Source organism: Phyllostomus hastatus, unplaced genomic scaffold (genome assembly GCF_019186645.2).
Source record: "Phyllostomus hastatus isolate PE091 unplaced genomic scaffold, TTU_PhHast_1.1 phas_contig_118, whole genome shotgun sequence".
Classification (NCBI taxonomy): Eukaryota; Metazoa; Chordata; class Mammalia; order Chiroptera; family Phyllostomidae; genus Phyllostomus; species Phyllostomus hastatus.
In genome coordinates, this window is record NW_025333543.1 from 2,965,637 (window position 1) to 2,984,839 (window position 19,203).

At 36.9% G+C, this 19,203-nt stretch overlaps 1 protein-coding gene across 1 annotated transcript in view; it reads right to left on the bottom strand.

Annotated features, from left to right (window-relative positions):
• Positions 1-13,097: 13,097 nt before the first annotated feature.
• Positions 13,098-19,203, bottom strand: part of KCND2 (potassium voltage-gated channel subfamily D member 2) — a 519,434-nt gene continuing 513,328 nt past the window's right edge. Inside the window, exons 5-6 of the mRNA XM_045848169.1 lie at positions 17,418-17,665; positions 13,098-15,734 (exon numbers count right to left, since the gene is read on the bottom strand). Coding sequence (XP_045704125.1) covers positions 15,557-15,734; positions 17,418-17,665 — 426 coding nt within the window. The 3' untranslated portion in view covers positions 13,098-15,556. The remainder of the gene's footprint in view (positions 15,735-17,417; positions 17,666-19,203) is intronic.

A 19,203-nucleotide genomic window follows, 5' to 3' on the forward strand; every position in this document is an offset into this window, starting at 1 on the left:
CCACAGTCTCCTGGCTGCTTCCCACCACTCAGGTTACTCTTTCTCAGACTTCTTGTTAGCTCCTCCTGCCTTATTCCAAGAAAACTTCTCTTATTCTATACTTTATTCCATTCTTTAGGATTTAATACTTCTTGCATGATGGTGATTCCCAAGAGGTATAACTCTCAAATCCTCTCTGTACTGTTGTAATAGGGTATAGAGCATAACCCCCACAATCCTTGACTGGGGTAAGGGAAAGTGGATAGTGCAGCATTTGAGATACATTGCATAACAAGGGCAAGTTAATAGCCTTGCCTTCCTGCTGCCCAGGGTGTATTGTGTACAAGATTGTGAAAATGTCCAGTGGCTCGTGACATAACGGGGATGGAGGGAGCTCATACAGTGCTTGTGTGAGAGGCAGGGGGTGGATGCCCACCCTGGATGTCTGTGCATTGCTGGGAATTTTTGCCCTGACTAAAGATGGCAGTCAAAAGAAGGTAAAGATACTGGGGAGTTGACAACACAACATAGAAAGGTCTGGATATGAGGTCACAGAGGAAGTTCCAGGCTGAGTATCTAAGTGAAGGCTGGCTGAAAGAGAGAGAAGGTCTGCCATGAGGTCTGGAGTGAGAGACGAGATCTGCTGGAAGGTCTGAAAATCGGGGAGTCAGCCACGAGGTGGGCAGTGAGAGGAGGTCTGACTGGAGAAGGTGGCGGCAGAGCTAATGATGCTGCGGGAACCTACTTCACCACCCAGACTCAGGAGAGATGCTTGGAGCTGAATTGTGACTGGAATGCTGAATTGCAGACTTCTGCTTTTCTGAAGTATGTATGGAGAAGTTACTCTCTTGGGAAGTGTGCCTCCCTGGACTCCACTATGACTCAGGGTAACACAGCACATGTTTCCCTGAGCCACTACAGGAGGCTGAGAACAACGCACCCCAGACCCTGAAGGAGAGAGTTTCTCCAACCAAATGGCAACTCTAAAACCTACAAGTGTATATGCCAAAGAGGATGGAGACATGTTTGTGTTGCTGGCTGACGTACAGATAAGAATGTGGGGCACTTTTAGGCATGGTTTTGGCTTGTAGCCTTTTGGGAAATGATGGAGACTCTGGGTCTGGTGAGAGAGGAGAGTTCTCCGCTCCTCAGACGTTGGAACCCTGTTAATAAAAGTCTGTTTCCTTCAACAGTAATTGTGGAGTCATATGTAAAGACACCAGGTGGCCAAGCCCTGGTTTGCTCAGTTATAGGGAACCTATCCACATGGCATGGCGAATGTAACCCAGACCCTGATTTGGAAAAACAGCAGGGAGCAAGGCGGCACACAGGAACCGAGCCCAGGAATCGGTTTTCCCATGGGGAATCAGGCCTGCATTGTACGTAGGCTGCTTTGAGGCTTGCTTTTTGCTAAAACTCCCTCACCCTGAATTGAGGCAGCAAATGCTTACTGCATATCTTTAAAGTAACTTCCTAAAATCTGTGCTAAACCTCCCAAGTATGGAGTGTAACCAGTTCAACCACTTTTCCCCTTGCATTTGCAAATATCCTTTTTCTTTGAAGTAATTAGCAAGATTCTTTCCTTTGTTATCTGTAAAAGATAACCACTTAAAGTGAACCTGTGTATAGTAAATGAGGCCCATCCTCCCTCTAATGCAACCAGAAAAGCAATAAAAGCTTGTTCAAGCAGGGACCGGGGCCCCTCTCTCACTTAGACAGTGGCCGACCATCCCCTTTTCTCCACAGGACTTCTGTAGTCCCTGTGAATTTGTTCATCACAGCCACAACACACAGACCCCGGGGGCCAGAGTCCACATCACTCAGTAACACTGTGTACCCCTATATCTGTTTACTTACTGACCACAGAGAAAGACTCTGGAGTGGATAAGTTTTCAGGCTTCAGAGTCAGAGTCAGAAACCTGGGGTTCAATCCCTCTCTTGCATATTATTTTTTGTGTGACTTTGGGTAAGTTATGTGATATCTCTATGTTTATAGATAAAAACTATCTCTATGTGTAAACTAGAAAAGCTCATAGTGTATGCTTTATAGGGCTTTTCTGATGATAAATGAGTTGATACATTTAAAGCCCTTAAAAACTGTGGCTGGTCCTGTCAAATATTTAATAAATATTAATAGTAAACATTTAATAAATATCCACTAGTTTTATTACTATTGTTTCATTTGCCTCCTCCTCTCCAATGACTCACAACATATTCAAAGCAGAACTCCTGATGGTCTCAGCAAATGACACTTTCTTCCACTCAGCTACTTGAATCAGAAGTCAACAGCTTTCCTAGAACTTTCTCATGCTGATACCCATTACTATGAAGTCTCCTTGATTTCAACTCCAAAATGTCCCCTACATTGTCCAGTTCTCTGAGGTGCCACTCTGAATCAGTCATATCTCGTCTGTCACTTCAGTTAAGGAAATGGTTTCCTAATTGGTCTCCCTGCTTCTTCTTGTGCCCTTTTCCCAACTCATCCTTCAGCACAGCAGTGAGAGTGATCCCTAAAAAGCATAAATTGGATCATGTCACTCCTTGGCTCAAAATTCTTCATGGTTTCCCTTTAGACTAAGGACAAACTCCACAGTCCTTAAGTGAAGGGTCTAAAAGTTCATACAGGTTCTTTGCCATGTTTACTTTCCAATTAATAGTCACTTGCCCTCACATACTGTGGCTCAGCTACACAGACCTTCTGACAAGTTTGCAAATGCTTTGAGAGCTTTTCTGCCTGTGGATTATAATTTTACTGCTAGAGTCTGCTGCCTGAAATGTTTTTCTCTCATGTTTTGAACCTTAAATCTTAGTGAGAACCCTCTGTTATCACTTGCTGTACCCCATTATTTTCCATTATGACACTTACTAAAATTTGCAATCACATTTTAGCTTTAAGTTTATTCATTTAATGATAACCTTTTCAACAATGCCAACACTGCAATGATAGGAAATCATAATTGTCTTTTCCATTGTTTTATTTCAAGTGTCTAGCAGAGCAATGACTACTTAGTATTTGTTGAATTAATAAAGTGAATGAATAAACTCTGGCTTCTAAAAATATTTAGTCATTTTAGTGATGAAAATAATCATACAGGTGTAAGAAAGCCACAAGATGTTCTTAAACTTGTCTTTAAGCGATGAAATCCAGAATCATGAGTTGTATGCAGATTTAATACTATTCACTTCTATTGTTAAGAAAATGAGAGATTCTGTTAGAGGGGGAAGTACTGGGGTTTTGCAGTCAGACCTGGGATTGAATGCCTCCTTAGTCATTTATCAGTGGTGTGGCCAGGGGCAAGTTGCTTATCTTCCCTGGACTTCAGCTCCCTTACTTGGGAAACGTTATCTCAATACCAGCAAACAATTGCAAGGAAGTACATAGTTCCTGTTGGTTGCTTAATGAAAAAATTTTAGCTGTCATTTTCATTGGAAGGCTTTATTTTTGCACTTAACTATGAAAGGGAAAGAACTAGGAATCAAGAATGATAAACTATTAATTATTTTAAAATACCTAGAAAAATTTGGCCCCCAAATCACATAAAGGCCTGAAATAGCAGGTAATGGAAGGATAAAAGTAAAATTCATGAATTTTACTGAAATCAAATAGATTGGTCCATTACCTGGGAAAACGTGTGCATGCCTCCCAGGCCTGGAGTGCTCTTTGGGTGGCCGGCTGGTCCTTTTGCAGGTCTTACGTGTCTTCTCCCACAGGCCTTCCCTTCAACACCCCATTAAACACCTCCCACCACACCCACTACCATTTCATTGCCGATCTGAACACTATACATTTTTTCCCAGAATGTATCTCACTCTAAACATAGGTTTCCTAATTATATTTCTACCTGTTTTGTGTCCAAGTTAACGAGCAGACTGTAAATACTGAAAGCAGAACATGCCATCTCAAAATATGCCTCTTTGGTATATTGATTATTTTGAGTTGTAAGTACTTGAAAAACAACAAATGCAGGAGGAGACTTTCTCTGAATTCCCTTCATTTTCCTAAACATACATCCTCCCAAAGGAACTCAATTGTCATAAATCCCTTCCCCAGGAATTGCATCAACTCTTGTCACGAGAGAGGAAATGAGAAGTCAACACCACACCCACACAAACTTTGCCACAAACCAGCATACCTCCCATCTATTTTCTAAGCATTCATACTCCCTAAAAGTCATTTACTCTCCTCAAAGAGGCCTATGTACCCTTTCCTTATTCAGATGCTAGACCACCTTGGAGGGTCAATATCTCCCTGTATACATGAGGTATACACATTAATAAACTTTTTTTCCTCTTGTTAATTTGTGCTTTGCTATAGAGGGTGTCAGCTGAGAGCTCAGAGGGGCCGAGGAAACGTTCCTCTCCTACAATATCAACAAGAGCAAGATCTTGTATCATTTTATACCAGCAACTAGCATAGTGCCTGGAGCATAAAATGTGCTCACAAAGAAAATGAATTAATAGAATGGCTACACTACAGTGTGAGTATCCTTGTGCTCCTTTGCAGTACTGTTTTAGTCAAAGCCAACGTATAACCCAAGAACCATTCCTTAAAAAAATCCCTGCTTTAGCTCTTGCTGGTGTGGCTTAGTGGATTGAGTGCCAGCCTGGGAACTGAAGGACTGCCAGTTGGATTCCCAGTCAGGGCACATGTCTGGGTTGCAGGCCTGGTCCCCAGTGGGAGGGGGGCGCATGAGAGGCAACCACACATTGATGTTTCTCTCCCTGTCTCTCTCTGTCCCTCTCCTTCTCTAAAAATAAATAAATAAAATCTTGAATAAAAAATAATACAAATCCTTTCTTTTTTAGAAACTTCTTGAAAGGTACATAATTTGAAGTTGCAGGCGATGTGCTGTCTAACAGCTTTCTTGAGTTGCATTTCACACTGTTTAACATCCAAGAAGCATTTGACATTCCCTTTGAGTGAGCAGACTTCGCGTCCATCTTGGCTTGTCCCCAGTGCTGTCACATGGTGTCACACACAGTAATTAGCACGGACTGGAGAGTGTGGGCTTTTGTATATCTCTGTGATCTTTAGAAACTACAAAGTCCAAAGAAAGTGACTTAGCCACTTGAGAAGTAGGGAGGAGAGTAGTGAAGAAGCTCATAGATACATTTCAAAAACAAGACTTTGAAGTTCTTAGTGTCCTTCTTATATTCATGGTAATAAAATAGAAGGATAATTTGGTTTTCACAACCCCACTACCAGAAATGATTACCTTAAGATTATAACAAATAATGAATTAAAAATATAAATCCTATGGGTCGCTTTACTTAAAAGGAACCTAAAATGCACAGATTCCCAATAAATTTGCAAGGTAATAAGCAATGAATTTCTTTTTCATATGTGCTCTCAAAATCACTGCTATCTTATTTCTTCCCTGTACCAGCTAATGCAGGTTTCGGCACTTTATGCATTTAAGCTTCAGAAAAAAGACAATGCTCTTCAGTAATCCTAACAATGCTACTTTCGATAGCTCTTTTCAGAAAGATTCATTTAAAAAGCTTAGCCACAGCTACATTATAATTTGTGCGATCAACAAAGAAAAAAATGCCAGAAGATACAATGATTACTAGCAAGTTTCTTTCCACTTTCTATTAAAATACATCAGGTAGTAAAATAAATGGACTCCATATTCTGTCTGTCTCAGTGTGTGTGTTCACTCCCACCCTCCCACATTTTCACTTTTATCCGAGACATAAAAGATATTTCATAAAAACCACTCAGTAAGTTATATGATCATCTATAATTTAAGACAGAAATGTATGTGTAAGAGATTTCCTAAGAACTAACATTTTTATAGCAATCTTTTATATTATTTTACATGTTAATATTATGAAAAGTGCACTGGCTGCTTAAGTTAATTTACTTGTTTGGCTTTCTCTTATATTTTGTAAAACCATTTGTTGAGACTGCTTTTATGCATCAAATACATTTTTCACTGCTATAACAAGAAATGAAGAAAGGAAGTACAAACAACTAAAAATAAATAATAGTCATTTTAAAGTTCATTTGTATTTAAATTTTGATTATGGTCAGGGGTTATTATAGAAATGTATTTATCAGAATCACACATACTGAGTCACATAAAATGAGGCACTGATACCCTCAGTTTTTGACTTACAGCCTTACTCTTATTCTCCTAATTTCAGTTTATTATAATCATTTTAGCATTTGGTCTAAATTTAGGTTTAGATACTTAATAATTTGAGGCTAGAGGTGATGCAGGAAATGTCTTGATTTCAGATAATCCTACAAAATTTATAATTTATATCTAATAGTAAACACAGTGTGATCAAATTAAATTCTCAGAATCTTTGACAATGAACTGAATTCTAGATACACGAGCCAAAGACTGATGTGATGTTGAATTCCTTCAGTCTTCCAAATTCTGTACCTTTCGAAGTATAGATAGTTTCAGGTTCCAGTCATGCATGGCTCCATTTCCCTCTTAGTCTCTCACTAGCGGCCTTGTGCATTTTGTTTTAGGTACTTGGTGGAGCTTTTGGATATTATATATACACCAACTTTGCAATATATCATGTGATATTTATATTAGAGTTTACCTGCTGTATATCCCTACTAGAAAAAAAAACAGAAATGAGAATTTTTACCCTCTATATGGCAATCTGAAGAAGTTTAAGCTCGTTGAGGCAAATAATTATGTTATTGTCTTGTCCAACAGGAGTTGACAATGAAAAACCATACATAATATTATACTTTTGACACATTTCTTTTATTACTTATTCATATATTTAAGCACAATAAGCTTTTATTAATGATGGGTCAGTTCTTTCACTGGCCTAAAAAGCACAGGAAAGCACATAGATTTTTTAGGAAAGAAAAAGCTAGCTGAATTCTCCATTGAAATATTTACTTTTTTGTGGCTTTTTGCAAATTATTTCTAAATCTTAGTTTTCTTTTCTCTAAAATAGAAAAAATAAAAAATACAAAGATCAGGGTTATTCTATAATTTATTGGCCAAATGAAGCACTTTCTGTATGCTTCCCTCAGGGATTCTCTTAGCATTTTTCTTTGTTTGTTTTTTTTGTTGTTATTGTTGAAGAATAACAGATATAGAGAAAAGTGCACATATTGTGAGTGTTTTTTTAGGATCTGAATTAATCTCTGAAACAAATTACCTGAATTTAAAATCTATAAAATCAATAAATTTCTTTTAAATCATAATTGCATTTTAATTTTCATGTAAAAGAAGTTTTAGACACAATGTTAGTATCTATGATGAATTTCATGTAAAAGAAGTTTTAGACACAATGTTAGTATCTATGATGAATTTTTGGGAAGAAAGGAAAGATTGAGGTGGAAGGTAAAAAGATATTATTAATAAGCCAGTGCTATTTTGGAACATAAAACAAGCAAATAATAAAACCCAAAGAAGTTTTATGACAAGTAGTTATATTCCAAGTATCCTTTTAAAAGGTACATTAAATGTTCTACAGTTCTGTGTAAATCAAATGTCTATGCTTATACTTTATTGAAGCTTTCTTTTATTAGGAGCACATAACAAAACCAACAACCTACAGAAAATTTTGGAATTCTTTGTGAGGATAAAAATTCAAAGAATTTTTTTCTTTATCATATTATGCTAATTTGGGATACTGAATTATGCAGTTACATTGCCCATCTGAATCTCCCTGCACCTTATTTGCATTTGTTATTAAATGCCAATATGCTCTTCATTGTTGTGCTCCGCAATTTTTTCCTGCTATAATTTGAGGAAGATACAAAAGATAATTAAGGGTGGGAATTGTGATTTTGACCTTAACTCCAAGGTATTCCTTTTCTGTTATTATGAGCCTCCGGGACTTGGACTTTGGGCCAGCTAGATACTGGAAGCTATAACTGCAGCCCTGATCAACTACTTGTACATTTTGGCAGGACTTGCTCAAATTTGGGAGCAAGTGAGAGAGGGTGAAACCTCTAATACATAATTCTGTTACTGGGAACTTAACTCAGTATGTATGCTGTACTGGTGCAGAGCTGCTGGAAAAAACCTTTGGCAATTAGGACAGCAATATATTTTTCAGTCAGTTTTCATTTTTACTTTAATTCACCATAGTCCATCAAAAATAACATTAGCAGCATATTTTTCAAGATAAAGAATTTTAGACGGAAGGAAATGGGAAGAAAAATCGATCATTCTTGATAATGGGGTCACAACCAACAGGGCATGAGTATAACCCAGCCTCCACCTGCCCCCTACTTCCTTTCATTTCTGTTTACTCTGAAAGGAGTAAACAGAATATTGATACTATTGAAATAGTATCAATATTTCTACAAAGTAGAACTCCATCATGAAATAAATACATGATTTAGTTTAAAAATGGTGACCCATTTGGTTGGACCATTGGGTAAGGATTAAAAAAAATTTAATGTGTATTATTTGAATTAGGAAGATTCAGACCCTTTACAGCATTAAAATCTTCTCAACAGAAACGCGCCTAATGGACTGATACATGTAAAGTGATTAGCACGGTTCCTGGGCGTACACTTAGGACTCAGTCAGAGTTAGCAGTCACTGTTTTTGTTGTTGAAACAGCACACTGGTTCTGTTCCCTTAAGCAGTTTGGCGGTTAACATAATCCTCATTTTACAGAGACCACTCTGTGCATGGGCTACCCCTGTTTCCATGTTGACCCCAGAACCTAGAATCTCCAGGATACAGAACTCAAGTAACAGAAATGTGGCCACTTTATAAAGGGAAAGTTCCTTCAATAAAGAAGATCCAGTGACTAGAAGGAAAATATGGACAAATACAGAAGTGACCAATCAAACCTGGCTGGACTGGAATTCCTCTGTGCTTTCTCTCGCCTCTCCACTCTCCACCATAATTGGCCAAGCTCCAAACCCTCTAATCAAAACTTGCTCTGATAGGTCTACCACATGCCACCCTGTTCTTAACACTTGTCCAGGCTGCAGTTCAGGGAGAAAGATTTAGCGGCTCCTTCTGTCTCCTGTGTGTGGACTCAGCAATAAAAAGCTTTCTTTTTCCAAAAGCTAACATCACAGTTTTGGCTCCTATGCTCTTGGGCAGCGGGCCCTCGCTCAGTAACATTGTTATCTTTTCATGGTTGTTATAATCACTATTATTTAGTGTTCATTGTGAATCTGTAGAAGAAAGAAACTCTATGTTGAAAGGCTGCATTAAGATTTCACTTCTGTGGTTTGTACATTGGTATTTTACCAAGTTGCCTGGGAATAAAAAATAATGCTGACAAACCAGGTTAATTAATTCCTATGTAACATTGTGGTGTACAGGACATATATTACTTTTGAAATGTTTATATCCAGTGCCTCTGATATGGAAATTGAATAGATTCGTCTATCTAAGGTGCAAGGTGAATGCTTTGGTTCTTTCACTTCTCTTTCCCATTGCTCAGCACTAGTTCCTCAATCTGCTCTTTCAGGGTTTTGTCCAGTTGTACAGGGAGCCCGGGAGATCTCAGAGCAAATTTATCAGTGCTTCACTATTAAAACTGAGTAAGTTAAGTAAACTTTTGGTGTTGTAACAGGGTGTAGAGTAGGGCTCTCCAAAAATAGCAGAGCATATTCCCCACAAACTTCAGTTGGGGGAAGGGGATGATACAGCATTTAAGACACTTTGCATAACAATGTTGCCATTATCTGTGTTAATAGCTGTGCTGCCATCCTGTGTAAAAGGTGTATGTGACTTTAAAAGACTAGTGATTCATGACATAGCTAGTGGAGGAAGATACCCCTGTGTCACAGGGAACTCTTGTCGTGACTAAAGATAGTAGCTGAAAGAAGGTAAAAGATAAAGAACTGGAAAAAGTAGCATATCATAGGAGTGTACAGTTATGAGGTCACATAGGAAGTTAGGAAGTTCCAGGCTAAGCATTTAAAATAAGGGTGGGCAGAAGGAGAAGGGGATTCTGCCATGTGTCCTGGGACAGTAAGGAAAGAGGTCATATGGTCTGGTGTGGGATTTTGCCATGGGGCCTGGGGTAGTAAGGAGGAATTCCACCATGCAGCCTGGCACAGTGAGGAATAAGCCATATGAGCTGAGAGAGAGGAAGTAGCCATACAGGAGGAAACGGTGTGAGGAGAGAGCTGATGGAGCTGTGTGGGGACTGGCCTAACCAAGCAGATTCGTGGGAGATGCTTGAACTGAACTGTGACCAGGAATGTTGAATTGCAGACTTCTGCTTCTTTGAAGGATGCATGGGGAAGCCACCTTCTTGGGAAGTGTGCCTCCTTGGACTCCACCAGGATCCAGGGTAACATGGCACATGTTTCCCTGAACCCTTACATGGAGGCTGAGAAAACATCCCCTGGACCCTGAAGGAGAGAGCTCCTGTGAGAGGACGGTGACTCTGAAATCCATAAGAGCACATTTCAGAGAGCATGGAGGCCTGTTTGCATGGCCAGTTTAAGAACAGATGAGGATATGGGGAACTTCTGTGCATGGTTCTGGCTGATAGCCTGGTGGGGAGCAAGGGAAGTGCTGGGTCTCCTGGGAGAAGAGGGCTCTGGCAGCAGTGCTCTCAGCTCTCCTGAGGGTGGAATCTGTAAATAAAAATCTGTTTCCTTCAACACTAATTGTTGGATCATGCATCAAGGTGACAGGTGGACAAGCTAGGTTTGCTTGGTTACAGTGTTAAGCTTTGTAGTTCTAACAAAGAAATTAACTTGATCAAACTGAAAAAATGCTAGATTATAAACTAGAATAAAAGCCCAAAGATGCTACTCATTCCCCTATAACCCTGGTCAACCCCCAACCTTGTCTTCTATTATTCCTGCAAATCTCTCTGCACATCTTTACTATTCACCCTTCAATACTCTCCTTCAATCAGCCTTGGGCTGTGAAACTGACATAGACCAGTAAATCCCATGCTTTGGTGAGTGCTGTTTATAAACTTACCTTTCTTTCTAGACTTACTGTTCTGCTGTTCCATTGTCTCACAGAGTTCAATGATATTAATCAGATTAACTAATTTGAGGTGTGTTGTTAAGATTCACTGCAGCATTGTGTTGTTGTCCTGCAAAACTATTTTAATAGCTTTCTTCACATCCTCTGAAACTACGGGGGGATGAGCAGAGCAGATACTTGGAAAATGCTACTGTTTTTGTTTTTGATTTTGTTTTTTAATATTTTAACCAGGCTCAAATCATGAATGTGAAGTTATGCCTCCTTTTATGTTTTGCATTGGCTTGTTTTCTTATCAGGTAGGTTGGAATACATGTACTCTTTTCTGCAACCCCTCCTCCAATAGAAAGAGGACCATGGACTACAGAAAGAAAATTTTAATGATGTGATGGAAAGATTTTAAAAAGTACTTTTAAGAACATTATCTTGATGCAGCCTCTAAGGAAGAGATGTCTTTGGGAGACTGACTGCAGGAGCAAAATGACCATCAATATGGCAGAAAGAATACATGTAGCATGTGAAGCAGGTGGTCCTCTGACTTATTTCCCCTGTACAACTGCTTGAAGAGGATTCAATCTGGAATCTTAATGTCTACTTCTTTGGCACCTATTGCAATGTCTGGCTCATCCTGTGTGCTCAAGAATTTGAGTCATATGTAGAGTGCAGGGTGGTCATCTAGTGGATTTCCATAGCAAAACCAGAGGGAGAAATGATTAGGGAAAGAGGGAAAATTATCCAATAAAAAATTATTTAGTAGTTTAGAGAAAGGAAAAGGTAAGGCAGGCAGTAAAGATCAAAGGATTAGAATGTACAACAATGGGTCTAATATTATTTACACTAAAAACTTTTTGCAATAACATATTTTATCATTCTCTTAACCAAATATGCTATTCAAAAGTAATAATTTGAAAAAAAGTAGTATTTCCTTAAAAGTAAAAAAATCTTCCTCTTTAGGGAATGTTTTATACCCTAAATACAACCAGCTCAGTAGAAAGAAATGTAAACTTATTGTTCAAAAAAAAATAGAGCGTCTGAACAATTGTTTTGAGAATTCTGAAGAAGTTTACACAGTACGGAGCAATAACCCCTTTTGTACTTGTGTAATAAAATAAACACCTAATAACATCCCAGGAAGATGAGATGCCTTTCTTTGAAGCTCTGAGGAGTCATTTATTTTATATCAGGAACCATATTTTATTCATTTGAGCAATGGTGCTGGCAGACATTGATGAACTCCCTGGAGGCTGTTTCCAAGCCCACATTGTAACTAAATTGAAGGAATAAGGAGGTGTATTGAATCTTTTTAAGGCAAAATTGACATATCAATGAATCAAGGCCCATAAAGAAAAATAATTAATAAGAAAAAAAATGGAGACTGTCCACCAAGAGCATCACTAGTTATCACTAGTTAAAATAATTCTCTGTACTAAACGATTTATGGTTTTATTCTTCTAACCTCTTAACATTTTCTTGTTTTTTGTTTCCTACTGAACAGAAACTGCCAATCATCAGGATCTGCATATTTTAAAAAATGAACAAAAATCTATGAGTATGTGTGTGAATGTATAGACACACACATGTAGCTAGACAAATAAATCACCCTGCCCCTTTCCCTAGGCAGAAAAGAGCCTTTGACTAAGAATCTATTGAGGTCTGACCAAAGTTACTACCTCAGAGCTCCTTGCTTAACTCATGGAGGTGGTCAGGGAGTTTATAAAGCTCAGGCAGCAGCCTTCTCTCTGGTCTGCACTGTGCAAGAGGCAAGTGGCATGTGGGGTATAGGCTAATAAACTGGGCCATACACTGCAAATAGTGTTTGGAAGTATCCCATGTAAAAAACAACTCATTTTAACAGGACTACATCTTTTTTAATGAACAATAAAACCTTGCAATATAGTTAAATGATCATAGTTTGCAGCCATAGAGTTGGAATTGCCAAGATATTTCAAAAATGACCACTTAAAGTATTGACAGTCTTTTATCTTTAAATGATATTAACTTTTCTCTTAAAGTCTCTGCTTATTTTCCCATTGTTGGCAGAACAATCTCTGCTGGTTTAGACTAGATTTAAGTGTTATAGTTGATGGGTTCTTTGGATCCATGCATGTTACAGAGTTCCCTCAGATATGTGTTAGCATTGTGCCACATCCTAGATTTTGGAAAGGAAGAAAGCCTAAGAAAAAAGGGCAACAGCCAACCATGTTATCCTGTTCAAGCATGCACATGTTTTATTTAAGTATTCTCCAAAGGTCTATTTTTTTCCAGCATAATGCAGGTATTATGCTATCCTTTAAAATAAGATATATGAATTTCAAACAAAATTGTCAAAAACAATGACCTTGGTTACTCCATATGGTACACAGAAATAATTACATTTCACTTACAATACAGATGCACTTAACACAGTCATCAATAGTCATTCACCACCAACACAGTATATTTTTAAATCACCTAAAACACCAAAAAGTTTTTTTCTTTTCCAAAAGTCTAAACAAAGTAATAGTTTGGGATAAATGATAAGTTGAAAAGGAGGCAGAATTGTCAACTGAAATAACCTAACTGAACTGCATTTTTTAAATGTAATACTCAGAACATGAAAATAGAAGTTCTCATTGGGAATCAGAAGACCTAAGTATTCCTGATTGTGGTTCCTTCAGTCTACTTTTAAAAAAGTTCTTCAACAAATGCCATCAAAGAAGTTTCACTATATATTTGCTCTAGAAGCACAAAGTGACATGAGGCAGGTGTTAATATAATTGTTAATATTCACACTCCAGGAAGGTTAGTAACTTTTTAAAAGACATACTAGAAATAAAGCCAGTTCTTCCCAAGAGAGAGAGTTTATCTTATTTTCACTCATCAAATGTTTATTAAAATCTACTGTGTGCATGGTATTGTTCTAGAAGCTATTCTAGAAATGGGAAGCACGAATATCTGGCTTTATTTGAAAATAGGTGGATTAATTCCTTTTTATGATAAATTAGGATAGGCATTTAAAAATCTTTACAGTAGAGGGATAATTATTAACTCTTCCCATGTATGGAAGCCAAACTTGATTCCTTACACTGGTGGTTTGGAATGAACAAAACTTTTCATTTGACATAAAACTTTTTTACACAGTCATGTGCAGACCTGTCTGCTGATATATTTTAAAGGTGAAAAAGCATAGAGACTTTTCACTTAAGTGTACATAGAGATCAACTTTGCATCATCAAACTGCTGTCCTCCTGATTAAATGGAGAAAATAGCTCCTTGCAGTATACGGGAACTTTTCTGAGATAAATTTGTGCTGCCTTCTCCAGTGGTGTAGAAGGCATGCTTTTGTCAAATATTGTTACGTAAAGCACTTCAGTTTATCTCTGCACTTAGATTCACATTAATTATTCTCAAAACTTATTTGAGTTCTAAAGCAAAATAAATAATACACCAAGTGAGATTCTGGGAACACTGATCCTGTGATGATAGTCCCAGCACACTCTTCTAGTGAAACATACAGTGGTATGTCCATTATTTGCGCTTTCCTGTGACAGCAAAGAAGTTAGAGATAATTCATTAGAGTCAGCTCCTTTTTTTCTAATTTTTCACAAGAGGATTGATGATGACAATCTACTTACAGGATGATCTGTTAGGGAATACAAAAGTAGGAAAGTCATTTGAACTATAAAACATTAGTCCAGTTGATGATGATAAACCCATTAGGAAGGTGCTGGAGAGACACAGGAACAAGAAATGCACGGTCACGGGAACACAGTGGACCAAAGAATATTACTGAAGAACATTTACGACACAAGAGTTTTCCATTAAAACCTTATCTAAAACCTGGCCACACTAGAAATTTTTCTATGAAAGTGGCTCTTACTGTATTTATGAAGATCTGGAAAGTATAACAACAAAAATCCTGATTCCTGATACAACAGGTGTACAATGACTTATTGCAGTTGTAACAGTATCTAGGTGCAAAGTGAAATGATAATTAATACTGAACTATCTGAACACTTTTGATTTATTATTGAGCATCCCCACGAGAAATGCTGCAGTTCTAAAAGGAGTTTATTTGTACAGCCCACCATGGAACATGAATAATCAGCTTGTTGTAGGTGAACAGAAATTCCCCTTTCTACAATTATAGTTTATCATGCCTATTCTGAAGACAACATAAGGAAACTGAGATCACTGCTCCAAAGAATTCTAGCATGCATTATGATGGTTTCCTTCAGTTAATACAAATGTGTTGCATGAGTTTTTTTTTAATATGCAATAATCTTCATCATAGCCAATGCTCATGGTTTTAACAGGAAAAATTTTTATCAAAATGTTTTTCGCATTTTTTTTTGTTTTGCATTCAACTGGAACATTAGGTTCAAAGATTTATTTTATTAAAAAAGAGTTCTGGTCATAAGAAGCATCAGTAGGTGGCATTTCATTGTGCTCATTCACAAAGCCAAAGGGCCACAGACCATTCCTCTGGACAACAGGTCAAACGCTAAAGAAATGCCATTTGGTGGTTTTATTTCCATCCTCTAGTTTGGAAGCTTTGTTTTTATTTCACTACCAACCTTCTTGCTTTGCTGTTTTCATCTGCACATGGTTTATTTTTTTCTTCTTTCTTCCACATTGGTATTCTTTCCACAGCCAGGGCTCAAATTCTCCTAGACCTGATTCCAATTGTCTTACAAAGCAGACACTCTGACAATGTTTCCCCCTGAGTACTCAGGAGATTCTGGCCTGTCATCTCCTTCAGGAGTGGTTACTGGAGGTGTTGGGATGCTTATTATTGCTGTAGTCACATAAGGTTGTTCACAGTTTAGTTTAACACACTCTTCCATTTTGGCATTTAAACTGGATCGGCTGATGAAGAAAAAAATAGATTTAAGAAGATAAGTTGTTTACTTAAAAATTTTCCCCCTACAACTGAGGTGTACATATTATCATGTTTATAAGTAACATTTTAAATGTCTAAAAACAATCACGATGACTTTAAAAAATGAAGCACCAGACTTTAATATACAAGGTGGAGCAAAACTAAATTTATAGTTGTTCATATGTAAAATAGTATAATAATTAATAAATAATCATACAAGAATAAACTGTGTGTTTCATCTACTTACAACTATAAACCTACATTTGCCCCACTCTCTTTGGTAAAGTGAACATTGGTCAGGTCACTAATTATAAATAAATGTGTAAAAACCAGCTGAATTTTTTTCCATCACTGTTTTTCAAACAGTGTTTTCTACAAAAATGTAAGAAAGAGGATCAGGTAAATTTTTAAAACACAGGGTTGAGCAAAGTAAAATAGTTTTCTTTAAGACAGAACCTCTGAGAGGTTTGAGATACCACTAAGAAAGGTATATATCCGTAGATATGAATCATTTTACTATGTTGTCTCATTGGGATGTAGGGTGTCCTCAAAACTCTCACCCTCGTGATGCCCAAATGTTAAGAATCCCCAAAAGTTAGTCATCACTAGTACTTAAAGTCTTCCCCAAGTGGTATTCTTGCATGACTTTTAGACTCTAGGTGAGGAGGGGCAAAGGAGAAAAGGAGAAAGGAGGGTATACAGAGGAACCCCAAACTTTTATTTTCATGAAAAACTTAGTTTAAATATAATGTCCTAAGATTTTCCTTCTAAACACTTGTCCATTTTCTACTTTGGAGTGATAGAATATCTCTTAGACAGAAATCCTTCCTTACTCTAGAATTTAATATTCTGGTCCCAGAGATATCTGATTTATATAAGTCAACATAGCCTGAATTCAGAATCTCATCCAGGTTCTCCACAAAAAAGAAGCACTGAATTAATGATTGCTAATCTAAAAATATAAGCTATTTAATTTGAAAAATGAAGTGAAGTGATTTGGGCAAAATTGATCTTTTTAGTGACTTGTCAAAAACAAGAAAATATAGGGAAACAAAGGGAAAAGAGCAATGGAAAGATTTCACTTAAATTGTCCATAAATTCATTGGAGGTAAACAATTTTAGCATTTCACTTCTCTTTCTTTGAATTCGATTGACCTCTATGTTTATTGTGGCTCAAATACTTTTTTGATCAAAATTATACATTGATTCAAAACTGTGTAGGCACAGTTGTATTTTTCACTGTCACATTGACAGCGTTGATTCATTTACAGGTGCCACTGAATACATTTTAATTGTATCAATGTCAGTTTAACTTGTCTCTTTTAGCAGTGACTGTCATTTCAGGTTGTTTGTGTTCCCCTCAGGGGCTTCTGGGTATAGAGGTGACAGTTCAGGTAAGGAAGAGCTGTGGAATTGAAGAGGAAGAACTACACTTGTGGTCACCTGACTGCCTTATCTTCTCTCTGCTCTTTTAATATTGCTACCACTACTCTTTTGACTCATAATGAATATTACAATAGATTCATTTTCCTGTTTGTTATGGTCTAACTTTTGTCTCATTCTAAACTTTAGGAACTAGAATTTAGATGCCACAAACGTAGCAACAAAACTGCAGGTGGAAATATACTCTGGGAACCAGCACGGGTGTGTGTCCACACAGATTAGTCTACCTGTTAGATAGCGGGTTTCTCTCCACACATCTGATCTGAATCGTACTGAGTTCTTGCACACTGCCTCGATGGCTTCCTGATACATTGGCATTGGGGATGCGGAAAGTTTTTTTGTGTCGTCGTGAACAGCAAGTGCTGGTGACTCCTTGTTGTGAAGAGAGAGAGGGGCTGTGACTTGAAGGACGGTTGACAGTCGAAACCTCCATGCAACTTTCTTCAAAGACTTGTTCATCCACAAACTCGTGATTCTGTTCCGTAGGTGTAAGAGAATGTGAAGAAAGACAGAAATGTGCTTTAACTTTAAAAAAATGAATAGCTTTAGTTTTAAAACTCAAAAATATTCATGTCTATTTAGACTATTCATTGGGTAACTAACACCATTTTTATAAAGATTAGAATATCAAAGTCACCTCATACTGGCATTTGTGGGGAAATAAAATCTCTTTAATTAGACCTTGGATTGACACATGCAGACTGATTTAGTATTTGTTTGTGGGCTAACTTTATTTTAAAATATCATTTATTAATTAAAAAAAATCTGGAAGTTATAGCTAAAGAAAAAACTTGAAAATTAATATAGATAATACCCACAAATGTGTTTAAATTCACATTAACTTTTATTTTTAAACACATTGAAATATGGCAAAGAGACTATTTTAATCCAAGGTAAATTGTCTGCTAAATAATAGAAAATATTTTTACATGGAATTCAAAATATTTTTATATCAGAAAATGAGGTACCCAAGACACCTTTAATTTCTTTAAACATTCCTATAAATTTCTCAGTAGAGAGAAAAACATGACCTATTAGTTAAATAAGTACAATTTATTCATCTGCAAAATGTGTCACTTTATGTCCGACTTGGAAGGGCTTTCTTATCTTGGTGATACATCACCAGCTGTACTCAGAATCTCTACCTGAGTTCAGAGTTCTAGCCAAGAAGTAAACAGTGATGAACATCATTTCATAGTGCATCTCAGAGAACACAGTATAAAATTTGCTTTTAAGATATTTAATGAAAGAATTGCCTTCTAAGATGCCCATAGAAGACTTTTTCTTCAGTCACATAAGGAAAAATATTTTTGGTCTGAGCTATTAAAAATGACTTCAATTACTATTTTTTCTTTGTGTTGGTGGTAGTCTTATAAAGGGAGGCTTTCCACATGCAGGATTCCACTTAACTATCTGTCATCCTAAACATTAGCAAAACAATTGGAGCAATTCACTGGCTAATAGAAAATAGATTGTTCTAGTTACTCATTTTGTCATTTCTTTGCTGAGACAAGCATTTTGAATTTAACATCACACAGTTGAAAGTCCAGAGAAAAATATGTTCAGATAAGACAGAATTTTACGTTAAATATTACATTTTATAGAAAAAATATAGTTCACTGAAGATTCACAGTCTGTTTTTTTTCTTTTGCAATGTGCATTTCACATACATAATACAAGTTATAATGCATAAGATTCTAGATTCTGATTTATCTCTTCGGTGACTGGAAGTGAAGAGATCATTCTGTTGCTGGTTCCCATATATTTTTGTAGATAGCTCAATTTAAGCTATATCAATCGTTACTAAGTAATTTTTGATTAAAAAGGTCTAAAGGGTAAAATAGTGAAAAAATGAAAATAAAATGAAAGGAATAAATAGACATAAATGCATTTTATTAGTAATGTTATTTAAATTTCAAAGTGTTATTTTAGTAAGTTGCAGACTTGTTTCAAGTAATTTGCAATTTGAGATAAAGATCACTACTTTTTATGTGCCTCAAAACCTAGCACTGT